Genomic DNA, 21,386 nt, shown 5'->3' on the forward strand with positions numbered 1-21,386 from the left:
GTTGGAGGCTATTTTGTAAATGACATCGCCGAAGTCAAGGATCGGTAGGATGGTCAGTTTTACGAGGGTATGTTTGGCAGCGTGAGTGAAGAAGGCTTTGTTGCGAAATAGGAAGCCGATTCTAGATTTAATTTTGGATTGGAGATGCTTAATGTGAGTCTGGAAGGAGAGTTTACAGTCTAACCAGACACCGAGGTATTTGTAGTTGTCCACATATTCTAAGTTAAGAGACTTCCTCCAGAGAATGGCAGGGATAAGAGACTTCCTCCAGAGAATGGCAGGGATAAGAGACTTCCTCCAGAGAATGGCAGGGATAAGAGACTTCCTCCAGAGAATGGCAGGGATAAGAGACTTCCTCCAGAGAATGGCAGGGATAAGAGACTTCCTCCAGAGAATGGCAGGGATAAGAGACTTCCTCCAGAGAATGGCAGGGATAAGAGACTTCCTCCAGAGAATGGCAGGGATAAGAGACTTCCTCCAGAGAATGGCAGGGATCTTCTTTCTCTCTTGTCTTTATCGTGTCCCTCTCCTTTGAACCGGGAGTGGAGTGGTTTTATAGAGTACCACAGTATGAGTCATAATGGAGGTGTCATAATACCCATAAAAACTAGCGGTCAAACAGGGAAATGGTTCCAGTACTTTTTGCACCATTCATTTTTACCCAAAGGGGATTTCAGAAACACTTATAATAAGGACTGTGTTTCATGTAGGTTTACCCTGGAGTGATGTTTTGATAACCGATCTCTCTCGGACAAGGTGACTTGCCTGTATTTACCCCCCAAAATTGAATGATAATTAACTGCTAATGTGGCTATCATGAAGAACTACAAATACCATGATGATCTGGACTAGACTGCCGAATCCAGGCAAAGGTAAATCTCTGGATTAACTATCTAATGTTAACTAAATGTAGTCATTAATAAATTGGTTACATTTCTTTAAATTGACAAATCTGTGACCTGTCTTGTGCACGTTTTACATTGACACAATACCTGTTAGAAAAGGTGTCTGCTAGAGATGACGTGCACGAGCTTGCAGGGATTTGTAGTTTTACGTGATACTTTAATGCTAATTAGCATTTTCGAATCTGAGGGTAAATAAAGACAAATATATTGATAAAAGTCACCTTGTCTGAGAGAGATTTAGAAAGTTTAAAAAACGTAACACCAGTGTAAGCCGACATCAAACACAGTCCTTATTGGAAGTGTTTCTGAAATCCCCTTTGGGGAAAAATGAATGGTAGAAAAAGTATTGGAACCATTTCCCTGTTTGACCGCTAGGTTTTATGGGTATTATGACACCTCCACTGTGGGGCTCTATGGCGTCCTATGTGAATCATCGTGCGATATTTGGGCATCTTCAGGACAAAAGGGTGTTTAATGTTTAAATTGAAAGTTAATGGTGCTATCCTGAATGACCAGTTGAAATCGTTACATTTAATTACGGTGGACTGAAGGGCACAGGTTGCTGTTGTAAGGACCTATGAGAATGTTGATAACTGTTTTGGGAGAAAACGTGTCGATCAGTATTCTACGCTTCGTTACTGAACGGAACTTTGAGTGAACTGAACGCAGCCCGACGTCTCCGTTACTGAACAAGGAAGTCCCGAGGGGTGGGCGCGACACGGCATATATAACCGCGCGCCTGCTCTTCCTCCGTTTTCACTCCAAGGTCTCCGCGTCTTGAGCCGCTCAGGTAACGTTAACCACGACACACACCTTTATTCTGGATCACTGTAGGACTTGCGTTACATACTACTTTGACATTCTGGTGCAGAGCTTCGTGATTTAATGCAGTGGCCTCGGAATGTTGAACGCTCAATATGTTGGTTCCTGTTTGTTAAAACTTCTATCTTCTCCCCTCCCTCTCCTCCACATCTCCCCTTTCCCTCCCCTGTCTCTATAGTGTCTATATTCATCAGTGCTGTAGAACCATGGCGTGGGATGGCTATATAACCAACCTGATGGCAGGAACACCTCCCTTCGTGCAGGAGGCAGCGATCTGTGGGTCTGAGGCTGGGAAGGAGTCGGTCTGGGCTTCAACACCTGGAGGTCAACTGGCTGGTGTGTCTGTGAGTAGCTGACACGGGAGTGTGTGTGTGTGTGTGTGTGTGTGTGTGTGTGTGCAGGCTTAGGTCTCTCAGTGGGCGCTGTAGGCGGATGGTGAAGCGAAGACACCGGTTGGTTTTAATGGTTGGTTTTAACGGTTGGTTTTAATGGTTGGTTTAACGGTTGGTTTTAATGGTTGGTTTTAACGGTTGGTTTTAATGGTTGGTTTAACGGTTGAATGACTTGGGTGTTGGATGTTTCCGGGTGGCTCTGACATAACGAGAGCGTTGTCCATACGTTGACCTGTCAACCAGGAAGTGGAAATAAACGCTCAGCTGGAGAGGGAAGAAGGTTTTGGGGTGAACTTGCCCCTAGACAGCAGAGGTGTCTGGATACTCATACTAGCCTACTACATACTTCAAATGTATTTATAAAGCCCTGTTACATCAAATCAAATGTATTTATATAGCCCTGTTACATCAAATCAAATGTATTTATAAAGCCCTGTTACATCAAATCAAATCAAATGTATTTATAAAGCCCTTTTACATCAAATCAAATCAAATGTATTTATAAAGCCCTTCATACATCAGCTGATATCTCAAAGTGCTGTACAGAAACCCAGCCTAAAACCCCAAACAGCAAGCAATGCAGGTGTAGAAGCACGGTGGCTAGGAAAAACTCCCTAGAAAGGCCAAAACCTAGGAAGAAACCTAGAGAGGAACCAGGCTATGAGGGGTGGCCAGTCCTCTTCTGGCTGTGTCGGGTGGAGATTATAACAGAACATGGCCAAGATGTTCAAATGTTCATAGATGACAAGCAGGGTCAGATAATAATAATAATAATAACATATTAATAACATATTAATAACATACTTAAACTGCATACTATGTACTCATCATTGCATACTATTTAGTAAAACGTATGCAGTATGCCATGGCTGGAACCATTCCTCAGGCTGGTTATAGACCTCCTCAGGCTGGTTATAGTCAGACTATCACATTCAACCTAATGGAGTTATAGACCTCCTCAGGCTGGTTATAGACCTCCTCAGGCTGGTTATAGACCTCCTCAGGCTGGTTATAGACCTCCTCAGGCTGGTTATATACCTCCTCAGGCTGGTTATAGACCTCCTCAGGCTGGTTATATACCTCCTCAGGCTGGTTATAGACCTCCTCAGGCTGGTTATAGACCTCCTCAGACTGGTTATAGACCTCCTCAGGCTGGTTATAGACCTCCTCAGGCTGGTTATAGACCTCCTCAGGCTGGTTATAGACCTCCTCAGGCTGGTTATAGACCTCCTCAGGCTGGTTATATACCTCCTCAGGCTGGTTATAGTCAGACTATCACATTCAACCTAATGGAGTTATATACCTCCTCAGGCTGGTTATAGGCAGACTATCACATTCAACCTAATAGAGTTATAGACCTCCTCAGGCTGGTTATAGACCTCCTCAGGCTGGTTATAGACCTCCTCAGGCTGGTTATAGACCTCCTCAGGCTGGTTATAGTCAGACTATCACATTCAACCTAATGGAGTTATAGACCTCCTCAGGCTGGTTATAGACCTCCTCAGGCTGGTTATAGACCTCCTCAGGCTGGTTATAGACAGACTATCACATTCAACCTAATGGAGTTATAGACCTCCTCAGGCTGGTTATAGTCAGACTATCACATTCAACCTAATGGAGTTATAGACCTCCTCAGGCTGGTTATAGACCTCCTCAGGCTGGTTATAGACCTCCTCAGGCTGGTTATAGACAGACTATCACATTCAACCTAATGGAGTTATATACCTCCTCAGGCTGGTTATAGTCAGACTATCACATTCAACCTAATAGAGTTATAGACCTCCTCAGGCTGGTTATAGACCTCCTCAGGCTGGTTATAGACCTCCTCAGGCTGGTTATAGACCTCCTCAGGCCGGTTATAGACCTCCTCAGGCTGGTTATAGACCTCCTCAGGCTGGTTATAGACCTCCTCAGGCTGGTTATAGACCTCCTCAGGCTGGTTATAGACCTCCTCAGGCTGGTTATAGACCTCCTCAGACTGGTTATAGGCCTCCTCAGACTGGTTATAGGCCTCCTCAGACTGGTTATAGACCTCCTCAGGCTGGTTATAGACCTCCTCAGGCTGGTTATAGACCTCCTCAGACTGGTTATAGGCCTCCTCAGACTGGTTATAGGCCTCCTCAGACTGGTTATAGACCTCCTCAGGCTGGTTATAGACCTCCTCAGGCTGGTTATAGACCTCCTCAGACTGGTTATAGACCTCCTCAGGCTGGTTATAGACCTCCTCAGGCTGGTTATAGACCTCCTCAGACTGGTTATTGGCCTCCTCAGACTGGTTATAGACAGACTATCACATTCAACCTATATCGTAGCCCAGGGTTTCCCAAACTCGGTCCTGGGGCCCCCCCTGGGTGTTTTTTGCCCCTAGCACTACACAGCTGTATCAAATGACCCACTCACCAAGCGTTGAGTATTTGAGTCAGCTGTGTAGTTGGGGCAGGACCACGTTCGGGAAACTCTGCTGTAGCCCATAAAATAAATATGCATTTTGGTTTCACTCATAAATATGTTGAAATGGAAACAAATGATCTGTTTCAGTCCTTTTTTTAAATGTTATATAGATGAGCTCATCATCAACAGATGATCTGTTTCCATTTCAACAGTTTTATTAGTATATATATATAATATAATAATATAATATATAATATAATATATATACGGTTAATATATATATATATAACCAAAGGGACGTAACGTATATTAAATCAAATAACCTGAAAACACTGAAACTTTTCATGTGTTCAAATCTAAAGGCTTTTGCACAGGGAAACAGTCGGGTGCAAAGTCAGAACCGCTGGACAGCAACATAGTTAAACTAAAGCCCTGATCATTGGGAGATCAGAGTGACTGTTAAGGCTTGATCCATGAAGGAAGTAATGAAACAGCCTACTAAACTAAAATCAATAAACTTTAATAACCTGCCCAGGGGCTGCGGTTGAAAATTAGCCGGCTGGCTAAAACCGGCACTTTTACTGAAACGGTGATTAATGTGCAACTGTCCCTGTAAAAATAAAATAAACTCAAAATCAATCCATTTGTTGAAATCAAAAGGCCTGATTACATGACGTCAATAACGCAGCCACGTCCCCGGTGCCCAGACACACTCACAAATCAAAAGATGATTTAGTTTAGAAGCTCTGACGGAGGCCAAGAAAACAAGAAGCACTTTTCAATGAGGAAACAGAAATCCAGTTTGTTTTTAAAGATGTAGCATACGAAGCAATTCTCGTTATCATTTTAATAAGGAGAACAAAAACTACTTAGCCTACATTTTGACCAACACAGAAACTAGCCTTGTTTTGTTGTTGTGTTGTTTGTTTTGTTGTTGTCTTGTTTGTTTTGTTGTTGTGTTGTTTGTTTTGTTGTTTGGCTAGTTGAAGAGAACTATGTCCTCCCAGCCCATCTGCACATCAAGTGTGCATCGACTTCTACTGATGAAGAGCCGAAATGAGTAGAACATCCTGGCATTTAAACTATATTTTCTGCACATACTAACATTATATTCTTGCATACAGAGACTCTCATGTTGTTGTTGTGTTGTTGTTTACTATTCGTTGATTTGCATCCTCATATCTAACTGATGTTGTCAGTATGACATCAGGCATTTTAAACTAGCCTTTCAAAATGTCACATACTATTAAACTATATTTTTTCACTCAAATTCTATTTAGGATGCAAGTATGGGCTGAGGCTGGGTTAGATTGGATAGTTTGGATAGTACACTAGTAGTTAACTAGTAGCTGTTAGAGAAAACTCAGTCAGACTCTCCTGACTTCTGGTAAAATGTTCAAATGTGAACGCTGCATTATTTAATTATTCGTGTGTGTGTGTGTGTGTGTGTGTGTGTGTGTGTGTGTGTGTGTGTGTGTGTGTGTGTGTGTGTGTGTGTGTGTGTGTGTGTGTGTGTGTGTGTGTGTGTGTGTGTGTGTGTGTGTGTGTGTGTGTGTGTGTGTGTGTGTGTGTGTGTGTGTGTCCGGGGTAGTTCCGTGTTTTTGAGTTCGATTTTGAGGTCCTTATTTGGTCATGTTGCAAACTGCAACTCCAGATAGACACACACACACACACACACACACACACACACACACACACACACACACACACACACACACACACACACACACACACACACACACACACACACACACCACAGCTCGACATATAGGAAGTAAGTAGAGGTGCACCTTCTCTGAGTCACTTCCCCATCCAACTTCTGCCACACACACACACACACACACACACACACACACACACACACACACACACACACACACACACACACACACACACACACACACACACACCACCCCTACAGCCAGTCACATGAGGAGCATGCAGATTGTTGTTGCTCTTGGAATGACTGTGTGTCAGACATGGGGTTAGGATGTTAGGACATGGGGTTAGGATGTTAGGACATGGGGTTAGGATGTTAGGACATGGGGTTAGGATGTTAGGACATGGTTAGGATGTTAGGACATGGGGTTAGGATGTTAGGACATGGGGTTAGGATGTTAGGACATGGGGTTAGGATGTTAGGACATGGGGTTAGGATGTTAGGACATGGGGTTAGGATGTTAGGACATGGTTAGGATGTTAGGACATGGTTAGGATGTTAGGACATGGTTAGGATGTTAGGACATGGGGTTAGGATGTTAGGACATGGGGTTAGGATGTTAGGACATGGGGTTAGGATGTTAGGACATGGGGTTAGGATGTTAGGACATGGTTAGGATGTTAGGACATGGTTAGGATGTTAGGACATGGGGTTAGGATGTTAGGACATGGGGTTAGGATGTTAGGACATGGGGTTAGGATGTTAGGACATGGGGTTAGGATGTTAGGACATGGTTAGGATGTTAGGACATGGTTAGGATGTTAGGACATGGGGTTAGGATGTTAGGACATGGGGTTAGGATGTTAGGACATGGGGTTAGGATGTTAGGACATGGGGTTAGGATGTTAGGACATGGGGTTAGGATGTTAGGACATGGGGTTAGGATGTTAGGACATGGGGTTAGGATGTTAGGACATGGTTAGGATGTTAGGACATGGTTAGGATGTTAGGACATGGTTAGGATGTTAGGACATGGGGTTAGGATGTTAGGACATGGGGTTAGGATGTTAGGACATGGGGTTAGGATGTTAGGACATGGGGTTAGGATGTTAGGACATGGGGTTAGGATGTTAGGACATGGGGTTAGGATGTTAGGACATGGTTAGGATGTTAGGACATGGGGTTAGGATGTTAGGACATGGGGTTAGGATGTTAGGACATGGGGTTAGGATGTTAGGACATGGGGTTAGGATGTTAGGACATGGTTAGGATGTTAGGACATGGTTAGGATGTTAGGACATGGGGTTAGGATGTTAGGACATGGGGTTAGGATGTTAGGACATGGGGTTAGGATGTTAGGACATGGGGTTAGGATGTTAGGACATGGGGTTAGGATGTTAGGACATGGGGTTAGGATGTTAGGACATGGGGTTAGGATGTTAGGACATGGTTAGGATGTTAGGACATGGGGTTAGGATGTTAGGACATGGGGTTAGGATGTTAGGACATGGGGTTAGGATGTTAGGACATGGGGTTAGGATGTTAGGACATGGGGTTAGGATGTTAGGACATGGGGTTAGGATGTTAGGACATGGGGTTAGGATGTTAGGACATGGGGTTAGGATGTTAGGACATGGGGTTAGGATGTTAGGACGGGGTTAGGATGTTAGGACATGGGGTTAGGATGTTAGGACATGGGGTTAGGATGTTAGGACATGGGGTTAGGATGTTAGGACATGGGGTTAGGATGTTAGGACATGGGGTTAGGATGTTAGGACATGGGGTTAGGATGTTAGGACATGGGGTTAGGATGTTAGGACATGGTTAGGATGTTAGGACATGGTTAGGATGTTAGGACATGGTTAGGATGTTAGGACATGGTTAGGATGTTAGGACATGGGGTTAGGATGTTAGGACATGGGGTTAGGATGTTAGGACATGGGGTTAGGATGTTAGGACATGGGGTTAGGATGTTAGGACATGGGGTTAGGATGTTAGGACACGGGGTTAGGATGTTAGGACACGGGGTTAGGATGTTAGGACACGGGGTTAGGATGTTAGGACACGGGGTTAGGATGTTAGGACACGGGGTTAGGATGTTAGGACATGGGGTTAGGATGTTAGGACATGGGGTTAGGATGTTAGGACATGGGGTTAGGATGTTAGGACATGGGGTTAGGATGTTAGGACATGGGGTTAGGATGTTAGGACATGGGGTTAGGATGTTAGGACATGGGGTTAGGATGTTAGGACATGGGGTTAGGATGTTAGGACATGGGGTTAGGATGTTAGGACATGGGGTTAGGATGTTAGGACATGGGGTTAGGATGTTAGGACATGGGGTTAGGATGTTAGGACATGGGGTTAGGATGTTAGGACATGGGGTTAGGATGTTAGGACATGGGGTTAGGATGTTAGGACATGGGGTTAGGATGTTAGGACATGGGGTTAGGATGTTAGGACATGGGGTTAGGATGTTAGGACATGGGGTTAGGATGTTAGGACATGGGGTTAGGATGTTAGGACATGGGGTTAGGATGTTAGGACATGGGGTTAGGATGTTAGGACATGGTTAGGATGTTAGGACATGGGGTTAGGATGTTAGGACATGGTTAGGATGTTAGGACATGGGGTTAGGATGTTAGGACATGGGGTTAGGATGTTAGGACATGGGGTTAGGATGTTAGGACATGGGGTTAGGATGTTAGGACATGGTTAGGATGTTAGGACATGGTTAGGATGTTAGGACATGGTTAGGATGTTAGGACATGGTTAGGATGTTAGGACATGGGGTTAGGATGTTAGGACATGGGGTTAGGATGTTAGGACATGGGGTTAGGATGTTAGGACATGGGGTTAGGATGTTAGGACATGGGGTTAGGATGTTAGGACATGGGGTTAGGATGTTAGGACATGGGGTTAGGATGTTAGGACATGGGGTTAGGATGTTAGGACATGGTTAGGATGTTAGGACATGGTTAGGATGTTAGGACATGGGGTTAGGATGTTAGGACATGGGGTTAGGATGTTAGGACATGGGGTTAGGATGTTAGGACATGGGGTTAGGATGTTAGGACATGGGGTTAGGATGTTAGGACATGGGGTTAGGATGTTAGGACATGGGGTTAGGATGTTAGGACATGGGGTTAGGATGTTAGGACATGGGGTTAGGATGTTAGGACATGGGGTTAGGATGTTAGGACATGGGGTTAGGATGTTAGGACATGGGGTTAGGATGTTAGGACATGGTTAGGATGTTAGGACATGGTTAGGATGTTAGGACATGGTTAGGATGTTAGGACATGGGGTTAGGATGTTAGGACATGGGGTTAGGATGTTAGGACATGGGGTTAGGATGTTAGGACATGGGGTTAGGATGTTAGGACATGGGGTTAGGATGTTAGGACATGGGGTTAGGATGTTAGGACATGGGGTTAGGATGTTAGGACATGGGGTTAGGATGTTAGGACATGGGGTTAGGATGTTAGGACATGGTTAGGATGTTAGGACATGGTTAGGATGTTAGGACATGGGGTTAGGATGTTAGGACATGGGGTTAGGATGTTAGGACATGGGGTTAGGATGTTAGGACATGGGGTTAGGATGTTAGGACATGGGGTTAGGATGTTAGGACATGGGGTTAGGATGTTAGGACATGGTTAGGATGTTAGGACATGGGGTTAGGATGTTAGGACATGGGGTTAGGATGTTAGGACATGGGGTTAGGATGTTAGGACATGGGGTTAGGATGTTAGGACATGGGGTTAGGATGTTAGGACATGGGGTTAGGATGTTAGGACATGGGGTTAGGATGTTAGGACATGGGGTTAGGATGTTAGGACATGGTTAGGATGTTAGGACATGGTTAGGATGTTAGGACATGGTTAGGATGTTAGGACATGGTTAGGATGTTAGGACATGGTTAGGATGTTAGGACATGGTTAGGATGTTAGGACATGGTTAGGATGTTAGGACATGGTTAGGATGTTAGGACATGGGGTTAGGATGTTAGGACATGGGGTTAGGATGTTAGGACATGGGGTTAGGATGATAGGACATGGGGTTAGGATGTTAGGACATGGGGTTAGGATGTTAGGACATGGGGTTAGGATGTTAGGACATGGGGTTAGGATGTTAGGACATGGGGTTAGGATGTTAGGACATGGGGTTAGGATGTTAGGACATGGGGTTAGGATGTTAGGACATGGGGTTAGGATGTTAGGACATGGTTAGGATGTTAGGACATGGGGTTAGGATGTTAGGACATGGGGTTAGGATGTTAGGACATGGGGTTAGGATGTTAGGACATGGGGTTAGGATGTTAGGACATGGGGTTAGGATGTTAGGACATGGGGTTAGGATGTTAGGACATGGGGTTAGGATGTTAGGACATTCGGTTAGGATGTTAGGACATGGTTAGGATGTTAGGACATGGGGTTAGGATGTTAGGACATGGGGTTAGGATGTTAGGACATGGGGTTAGGATGTTAGGACATGGGGTTAGGATGTTAGGACATGGGGTTAGGATGTTAGGACATGGGGTTAGGATGTTAGGACATGGGGTTAGGATGTTAGGACATGGTTAGGATGTTAGGACATGGGGTTAGGATGTTAGGACATGGGGTTAGGATGTTAGGACATGGGGTTAGGATGTTAGGACATGGGGTTAGGATGTTAGGACATGGGGTTAGGATGTTAGGACATGGGGTTAGGATGTTAGGACATGGGGTTAGGATGTTAGGACATGGGGTTAGGATGTTAGGACATTCGGTTAGGATGTTAGGACATGGGGTTAGGATGTTAGGACATGGGGTTAGGATGTTAGGACATGGGGTTAGGATGTTAGGACATGGGGTTAGGATGTTAGGACATGGGGTTAGGATGTTAGGACATGGGGTTAGGATGTTAGGACATGGGGTTAGGATGTTAGGACATGGTTAGGATGTTAGGACATGGGGTTAGGATGTTAGGACATGGGGTTAGGATGTTAGGACATGGTTAGGATGTTAGGACATGGTTAGGATGTTAGGACATGGGGTTAGGATGTTAGGACATGGGGTTAGGATGTTAGGACATGGGGTTAGGATGTTAGGACATGGGGTTAGGATGTTAGGACATGGGGTTAGGATGTTAGGACATGGGGTTAGGATGTTAGGACATGGGGTTAGGATGTTAGGACATGGTTAGGATGTTAGGACATGGTTAGGATGTTAGGACATGGTTAGGATGTTAGGACATGGGGTTAGGATGTTAGGACATGGGGTTAGGATGTTAGGACATGGGGTTAGGATGTTAGGACATGGTTAGGATGTTAGGACATGGTTAGGATGTTAGGACATGGTTAGGATGTTAGGACATGGTTAGGATGTTAGGACATGGTTAGGATGTTAGTTCATGGGGTTAGGATGTTAGGACATGGTTAGGATGTTAGGACATGGTTAGGATGTTAGGACATGGGGTTAGGATGTTAGGACATGGGGTTAGGATGTTAGGACATGGTTAGGATGTTAGGACATGGTTAGGATGTTAGGACATGGGGTTAGGATGTTAGGACATGGGGTTAGGATGTTAGGACATGGGGTTAGGATGTTAGGACATGGTTAGGATGTTAGGACATGGTTAGGATGTTAGGACATGGTTAGGATGTTAGGACATGGTTAGGATGTTAGGACATGGTTAGGATGTTAGGACATGGGGTTAGGATGTTAGGACATGGTTAGGATGTTAGGACATGGGGTTAGGATGTTAGGACATGGTTAGGATGTTAGGACATGGGGTTAGGATGTTAGGACATGGTTAGGATGTTAGGACATGGGGTTAGGATGTTAGGACATGGTTAGGATGTTAGGACATGGGGTTAGGATGTTAGGACATGGTTAGGATGTTAGGACATGGGGTTAGGATGTTAGGACATGGTTAGGATGTTAGGGCATGGTTAGGATGTTAGGACATGGTTAGGATGTTAGGACATGGGGTTAGGATGTTAGGACATGGTTAGGATGTTAGGACATGGTTAGGATGTTAGGACATGGTTAGGATGTTAGGACATGGGGTTAGGATGTTAGGACATGGTTAGGATGTTAGGACATGGTTAGGATGTTAGGACATGGTTAGGATGTTAGGACATGGGGTTAGGATGTTAGGACATGGGGTTAGGATGTTAGGACATGGGGTTAGGATGTTAGGACATGGTTAGGATGTTAGGACATGGGGTTAGGATGTTAGGACATGGGGTTAGGATGTTAGGACATGGGGTTAGGATGTTAGGACATGGGGTTAGGATGTTAGGACATGGGGTTAGGATGTTAGGACATGGGGTTAGGATGTTAGGACATGGTTAGGATGTTAGGACATGGTTAGGATGTTAGGACATGGTTAGGATGTTAGGACATGGGGTTAGGATGTTAGGACATGGTTAGGATGTTAGGACATGGTTAGGATGTTAGGACATGGGGTTAGGATGTTAGGACATGGGGTTAGGATGTTAGGACATGGGGTTAGGATGTTAGGACATGGTTAGGATGTTAGGACATGGGGTTAGGATGTTAGGACATGGGGTTAGGATGTTAGGACATGGGGTTAGGATGTTAGGACATGGGGTTAGGATGTTAGGACATGGGGTTAGGATGTTAGGACATGGGGTTAGGATGTTAGGACATGGTTAGGATGTTAGGACATGGTTAGGATGTTAGGACATGGGGTTAGGATGTTAGGACATGGGGTTAGGATGTTAGGACATGGGGTTAGGATGTTAGGACATGGGGTTAGGATGTTAGGACATGGTTAGGATGTTAGGACATGGTTAGGATGTTAGGACATGGTTAGGATGTTAGGACATGGGGTTAGGATGTTAGGACATGGTTAGGATGTTAGGACATGGGGTTAGGATGTTAGGACATGGGGTTAGGATGTTAGGACATGGGGTTAGGATGTTAGGACATGGGGTTAGGATGTTAGGACATGGTTAGGATGTTAGGACATGGTTAGGATGTTAGGACATGGTTAGGATGTTAGGACATGGGGTTAGGATGTTAGGACATGGGGTTAGGATGTTAGGACATGGTTAGGATGTTAGGACATGGGGTTAGGATGTTAGGACATGGGGTTAGGATGTTAGGACATGGGGTTAGGATGTTAGGACATGGTTAGGATGTTAGGACATGGGGTTAGGATGTTAGGACATGGTTAGGATGTTAGGACATGGTTAGGATGTTAGGACATGGTTAGGATGTTAGGACATGGTTAGGATGTTAGGACATGGGGTTAGGATGTTAGGACATGGTTAGGATGTTAGGACATGGGGTTAGGATGTTAGGACATGGTTAGGATGTTAGGACATGGTTAGGATGTTAGGACATGGTTAGGATGTTAGGACATGGTTAGGATGTTAGGACATGGGGTTAGGATGTTAGGACGTGGGGTTAGGATGTTAGGACATGGGGTTAGGATGTTAGGACATGGGGTTAGGATGTTAGGACATGGTTAGGATGTTAGGACATGGGGTTAGGATGTTAGGACATGGGGTTAGGATGTTAGGACATGGTTAGGATGTTAGGACATGGTTAGGATGTTAGGACATGGGGTTAGGATGTTAGGACATGGGGTTAGGATGTTAGGACATGGGGTTAGGATGTTAGGACATGGGGTTAGGATGTTAGGACATGGGGTTAGGATGTTAGGACATGGGGTTAGGATGTTAGGACATGGGGTTAGGATGTTAGGACATGGTTAGGATGTTAGGACATGGGGTTAGGATGTTAGGACATGGGGTTAGGATGTTAGGACATGGGGTTAGGATGTTAGGACATGGGGTTAGGATGTTAGGACATGGGGTTAGGATGTTAGGACATGGGGTTAGGATGTTAGGACATGGTTAGGATGTTAGGACATGGGGTTAGGATGTTAGGACATGGTTAGGATGTTAGGACATGGTTAGGATGTTAGGACATGGTTAGGATGTTAGGACATGGGGTTAGGATGTTAGAACATGGGGTTAGGATGTTAGGACATGGTTAGGATGTTAGGACATGGTTAGGATGTTAGGACATGGTTAGGATGTTAGGACATGGTTAGGATGTTAGGACATGGGGTTAGGATGTTAGGACATGGTTAGGATGTTAGGACATGGTTAGGATGTTAGGACATGGTTAGGATGTTAGGACATGGGGTTAGGATGTTAGGACATGGTTAGGCTGTTAGGACATGGGGTTAGGATGTTAGGACATGGTTAGGATGTTAGGACATGGGGTTAGGATGTTAGGACATGGTTAGGATGTTAGGACATGGTTAGGATGTTAGGACATGGGGTTAGGATGTTAGGACATGGGGTTAGGATGTTAGGACATGGTTAGGATGTTAGGACATGGTTAGGCTGTTAGGACATGGTTAGGCTGTTAGGACATGGTTAGGATGTTAGGACATGGTTAGGATGTTAGGACATGGGGTTAGGATGTTAGGACATGGGGTTAGGATGTTAGGACATGGTTAGGATGTTAGGACATGGTTAGGATGTTAGGACATGGGGTTAGGATGTTAGGACATGGTTAGGATGTTAGGACATGGTTAGGATGTTAGGACATGGTTAGGATGTTAGGACATGGGGTTAGGATGTTAGGACATGGTTAGGATGTTAGGACATGGTTAGGATGTTAGGACATGGTTAGGATGTTAGGACATGGTTAGGATGTTAGGACATGGGGTTAGGATGTTAGGACATGGTTAGGATGTTAGGACATGGGGTTAGGATGTTAGGACATGGTTAGGCTCCGGTTGATGTGGTGTTTCCAAACCTATTTCTCTGCAAGAGGGTGGTGCACATGAAGGACTGAGCACTAGGCATGCAGACTGCCCCAGAGGGAGAGAGGGTGGTGCTGCCCCAGAGGGAGAGAGGGTGGTGCACATGAAGGACTGAGCACTACACTAGGCATGCAGACTGCCCCAGAGGGAGAGAGGACTGAGCACTACACTAGGCATGCAGACTGCCCCAGAGGGAGAGAGGGTGGTGCACATGAAGGACTGAGCACTACACTAGGCATGCAGATTGCCCCAGAGGGAGAGAGGGTGGGGCACATGAAGGACTGAGCACTACACTAGACATGCAGACTGCCCCAGAGGGAGAGAGGACTGAGCACTACACTAGGCATGCAGACTGCCCCAGAGGGAGAGAGGGTGGTGCACATGAAGGACTGAGCACTACACTAGACATGCAGACTGCCCCAGAGGGAGAGAGGACTGAGCACTACACTAGGCATGCAGACTGCCCCAGAGGGAGAGAGGACTGAGCACTACACTAGGCATGCAGACTGCCCCAGAGGGAGAGAGGACTGAGCACTACACTAGGCATGCAGACTGCCCCAGAGGGAGAGAGGGTGGTGCACATGAAGGACTGAGCACTAGACATGCAGACTGCCCCAGAGGGAGAGAGGGTGGTGCACATGAAGGACTGAGGACTAGACATGCAGACTGCCCCAGAGGGAGAGAGGGTGGGGCACATGAAGGACTGAGGACTAGACATGCAGACTGCCCCAGAGGGAGAGAGGGTGGGGCACATGAAGGTCTGAGCACTAGACATGCAGACTGCCCCAGAGGGAGAGAGGGTGGTGCACATGAAGGACTGAGGACTAGACATGCAGACTGCCCCAGAGGGAGAGAGGGTGGTGCACATGAAGGACTGAGCACTAGACATGCAGACTGCCCCAGAGGGAGAGAGGGTGGGGCACATGAAGGACTGAGGACTAGACATGCAGACTGCCCCAGAGGGAGAGAGGGTGGGGCACATGAAGGACTGAGGACTAGACATGCAGACTGCCCCAGAGGGAGAGAGGGTGGTGCACATGAAGGACTGAGCACTACACTAGGCATGCAGACTGCCCCAGAGGGAGAGAGGGTGGTGCACATGAAGGACTGAGGACTAGACATGCAGACTGCCCCAGAGGGAGAGAGGACTTGTCTAACTCCTTGTTCTCTAGGACGAGGTGACCTTTATCAATATATTCGCCTGAAATGTCTTTCAACTCTCTCTACATTAAGCCCTGTTTCAAATGATCACACTCCGAGAACAACCATTTCAGATGTGCATCACTATTCTGTTCCACTATATTACATGTTTGTTCTATAAAAAAAGGTGATACGGGCTCAGGAAGTAAGTGTTTGGTCTGTTAAATTACAGCCGCAGGGTTAGAGCCACTTCTGAGGTCACCACCTTCCTGGAGGCTGTTCCATTATATAATATAACCAGTTGACTGTGTTCCATTATATAATATAACCAGTTGACTGTGTTCCAGTATATCATATAACCAGTTGACTGTGTTCCAGTATATAATATAACCAGTTGATATTAGACTGTGTTCCAGTATATAATATAACCAGTTGACTGTGTTCCAGTATATAATATAACCAGTTGATATTAGACTGTGTTCCATTATATAATATAACCAGTTGATATTAGACTGTGTTCCAGTATATAATATAACCAGTTGACTGTGTTCCAGTATATAATATAACCAGTTGATATTAGACTGTGTTCCAGTATATAATATAACCAGTTGACTGTGTTCCATTATATAATATAACCAGTTGATATTAGACTGTGTTCCATTATATAATATAACCAGTTGATATTAGACTGTGTTCCAGTATATAATATAACCAGTTGACTGTGTTCCATTATATAATATAACCAGTTGATATTAGACTGTGTTCCAGTATATAATATAACCAGTTGATATTAGACTGTGTTCCAGTATATAATATAACCAGTTGATATTAGACTGTGTTCCAGTATATAATATAACCAGTTGACTGTGTTCCAGTATATAATATAACCAGTTGACTGTGTTCCAGTATATAATATAACCAGTTGATATTAGACTGTGTTCCATTATATAATATAACCAGTTGACTGTGTTCCATTATATAATATAACCAGTTGACTGTGTTCCAGTATATAATATAACCAGTTGACTGTGTTCCAGTATATAATATAACCAGTTGATATTAGACTGTGTTCCATTATATAATATAACCAGTTGATATTAGACTGTGTTCCAGTATATAATATAACCAGTTGATATTAGACTGTGTTCCATTATATAATATAACCAGTTGACTGTGTTCCAGTATATAATATAACCAGTTGACTGTGTTCCAGTATATAATATAACCAGTTGACTGTGTTCCAGTATATAATATAACCAGTTGACTGTGTTCCAGTATATAATATAACCAGTTGATATTAGACTGTGTTCCATTATATAATATAACCAGTTGATATTAGACTGTGTTCCAGTATATAATATAACCAGTTGATATTAGACTGTGTTCCATTATATAATATAACCAGTTGACTGTGTTCCAGTATATAATATAACCAGTTGACTGTGTTCCAGTATATCATATAACCAGTTGACTGTGTTCCAGTATATAATATAACCAGTTGACTGTGTTCCAGTATATAATATAACCAGTTGATATTAGACTGTGTTCCATTATATAATATAACCAGTTGATATTAGACTGTGTTCCAGTATATAATATAACCAGTTGACTGTGTTCCAGTATATAATATAACCAGTTGATATTAGACTGTGTTCCAGTATATAATATAACCAGTTGACTGTGTTCCATTATATAATATAACCAGTTGATATTAGACTGTGTTCCATTATATAATATAACCAGTTGATATTAGACTGTGTTCCAGTATATAATATAACCAGTTGACTGTGTTCCATTATATAATATAACCAGTTGATATTAGACTGTGTTCCAGTATATAATATAACCAGTTGATATTAGACTGTGTTCCAGTATATAATATAACCAGTTGATATTAGACTGTGTTCCAGTATATAATATAACCAGTTGACTGTGTTCCAGTATATAATATAACCAGTTGACTGTGTTCCAGTATATAATATAACCAGTTGATATTAGACTGTGTTCCATTATATAATATAACCAGTTGATATTAGACTGTGTTCCAGTATATAATATAACCAGTTGATATTAGACTGTGTTCCATTATATAATATAACCAGTTGACTGTGTTCCAGTATATAATATAACCAGTTGACTGTGTTCCAGTATATAATATAACCAGTTGACTGTGTTCCAGTATATAATATAACCAGTTGACTGTGTTCCAGTATATAATATAACCAGTTGACTGTGTTCCAGTATATAATATAACCAGTTGATATTAGACTGTGTTCCATTATATAATATAACCAGTTGATATTAGACTGTGTTCCAGTATATAATATAACCAGTTGACTGTGTTCCAGTATATAATATAACCAGTTGATATTAGACTGTGTTCCAGTATATAATATAACCAGTTGACTGTGTTCCATTATATAATATAACCAGTTGATATTAGGCTGTGTTCCATTATATAATATAACCAGTTGATATTAGACTGTGTTCCAGTATATAATATAACCAGTTGACTGTGTTCCATTATATAATATAACCAGTTGATATTAGACTGTGTTCCAGTATATAATATAACCAGTTGATATTAGACTGTGTTCCAGTATATAATATAACCAGTTGATATTAGACTGTGTTCCAGTATATAATATAACCAGTTGACTGTGTTCCAGTATATAATATAACCAGTTGATATTAGACTGTGTTCCAGTATATAATATAACCAGTTGACTGTGTTCCATTATATAATATAACCAGTTGATATTAGACTGTGTTCCAGTATATAATATAACCAGTTGACTGTGTTCCAGTATATAATATAACCAGTTGACTGTGTTCCAGTATATAATATAACCAGTTGATATTAGACTGTGTTCCATTATATAATATAACCAGTTGACTGTGTTCCAGTATATAATATAACCAGTTGATATTAGACTGTGTTCCAGTATATAATATAACCAGTTGACTGTGTTCCATTATATAATATAACCAGTTGATATTAGACTGTGTTCCAGTATATAATATAACCAGTTGATATTAGACTGTGTTCCAGTATATAATATAACCAGTTGACTGTGTTCCAGTATATAATATAACCAGTTGATATTAGACTGTGTTCCAGTATATAATATAACCAGTTGATATTAGACTGTGTTCCAGTATATAATATAACCAGTTGATATTAGACTGTGTTCCAGTATATAATATAACCAGTTGACTGTGTTCCATTATATAATATAACCAGTTGATATTAGACTGTGTTCCAGTATATAATATAACCAGTTGATATTAGACTGTGTTCCAGTATATAATATAACCAGTTGACTGTGTTCCATTATATAATATAACCAGTTGATATTAGACTGTGTTCCAGTATATAATATAACCAGTTGATATTAGACTGTGTTCCATTATATAATATAACCAGTTGACTGTGTTCCAGTATATAATATAACCAGTTGATATTAGACTGTGTTCCAGTATATAATATAACCAGTTGATATTAGACTGTGTTCCAGTATATAATATAACCAGTTGATATTAGACTGTGTTCCAGTATATAATATAACCAGTTGACTGTGTTCCATTATATACTATAACCAGTTGATATTAGACTGTGTTCCAGTATATAATATAACCAGTTGATATTAGACTGTGTTCCATTATATAATATAACCAGTTGACTGTGTTCCATTATATAATATAACCAGTTGATATTAGACTGTGTTCCAGTATATAATATAACCAGTTGATATTAGACTGTGTTCCAGTATATAATATAACCAGTTGATATTAGACTGTGTTCCAGTATATAATATAACCAGTTGACTGTGTTCCATTATATAATATAACCAGTTGATATTAGACTGTGTTCCAGTATATAATATAACCAGTTGATATTAGACTGTGTTCCATTATATAATATAACCAGTTGACTGTGTTCCAGTATATAATATAACCAGTTGACTGTGTTCCAGTATATAATATAACCAGTTGATATTAGACTGTGTTCCAGTATATAATATAACCAGTTGACTGTGTTCCAGTATATAATATAACCAGTTGATATTAGACTGTGTTCCAGTATATAATATAACCAGTTGACTTTGTTCCATTATATAATATAACCAGTTGACTGTGTTCCATTATATAATATAACCAGTTGACTGTGTTCCATTATATAATATAACCAGTTGACTGTGTTCCAGTATATAATATAACCAGTTGATATTAGACTGTGTTCCAGTATAAAATATAACCAGTTGACTGTGTTCCAGTATATAATATAACCAGTTGACTGTGTTCCAGTATATAATATAACCAGTTGATATTAGACTGTGTTCCATTATATAATATAACCAGTTGACTGTGTTCCATTATATAATATAACCAGTTGACTGTGTTCCAGTATATAATATAACCAGTTGATATTAGACTGTGTTCCAGTATATAATATAACCAGTTGACTGTGTTCCAGTATATAATATAACCAGTTGATATTAGACTGTGTTCCATTATATAATATAACCAGTTGACTGTGTTCCAGTATATAATATAACCAGTTGACTGTGTTCCATTATATAATATAACCAGTTGACTGTGTTCCAGTATATAATATAACCAGTTGATATTAGACTGTGTTCCATTATATAATATAACCAGTTGACTGTGTTCCATTATATAATATAACCAGTTGACTGTGTTCCAGTATATAATATAACCAGTTGATATTAGACTGTGTTCCAGTATATAATATAACCAGTTGATATTAGACTGTGTTCCAGTATATAATATAACCAGTTGATATTAGACTGTGTTCCATTATATAATATAACCAGTTGACTGTGTTCCATTATATAATATAACCAGTTGACTGTGTTCCATTATATAATATAACCAGTTGACTGTGTTCCAGTATATAATATAACCAGTTGATATTAGACTGTGTTCCAGTATATAATATAACCAGTTGACTGTGTTCCATTATATAATAGAACCAGTTGACTGTGTTCCATTATATAATATAACCAGTTGACTGTGTTCCATTATATAATATAACCAGTTGACTGTGTTCCATTATATAATATAACCAGTTGATATTAGACTGTGTTCCATTATATAATATAACCAGTTGACTGTGTTCCATTATATAATATAACCAGTTGACTGTGTTCCATTATATAATATAACCAGTTGACTGTGTTCCATTATATAATATAACCAGTTGACTGTGTTCCATTATATAATATAACCAGTTGACTGTGTTCCATTATATAATAT

At 41.9% G+C, this 21,386-nt stretch overlaps 1 protein-coding gene across 1 annotated transcript in view; it reads left to right on the forward strand.

The window, feature by feature from the left end:
- The first annotated feature begins 1,310 nt into the window (after positions 1-1,310).
- Positions 1,311-21,386, forward strand: part of LOC139561906 (profilin-2-like) — a 25,213-nt gene continuing 5,137 nt past the window's right edge. The window contains exons 1-2 of the mRNA XM_071379326.1: positions 1,311-1,695; positions 1,906-2,071. Of these exons, the coding sequence (XP_071235427.1) occupies positions 1,934-2,071 (138 nt within the window). The 5' untranslated portion in view covers positions 1,311-1,695; positions 1,906-1,933. The remainder of the gene's footprint in view (positions 1,696-1,905; positions 2,072-21,386) is intronic.

This window comes from Salvelinus alpinus, chromosome 31, assembly GCF_045679555.1.
Source record: "Salvelinus alpinus chromosome 31, SLU_Salpinus.1, whole genome shotgun sequence".
NCBI lineage: Eukaryota > Metazoa > Chordata > Actinopteri > Salmoniformes > Salmonidae > Salvelinus > Salvelinus alpinus.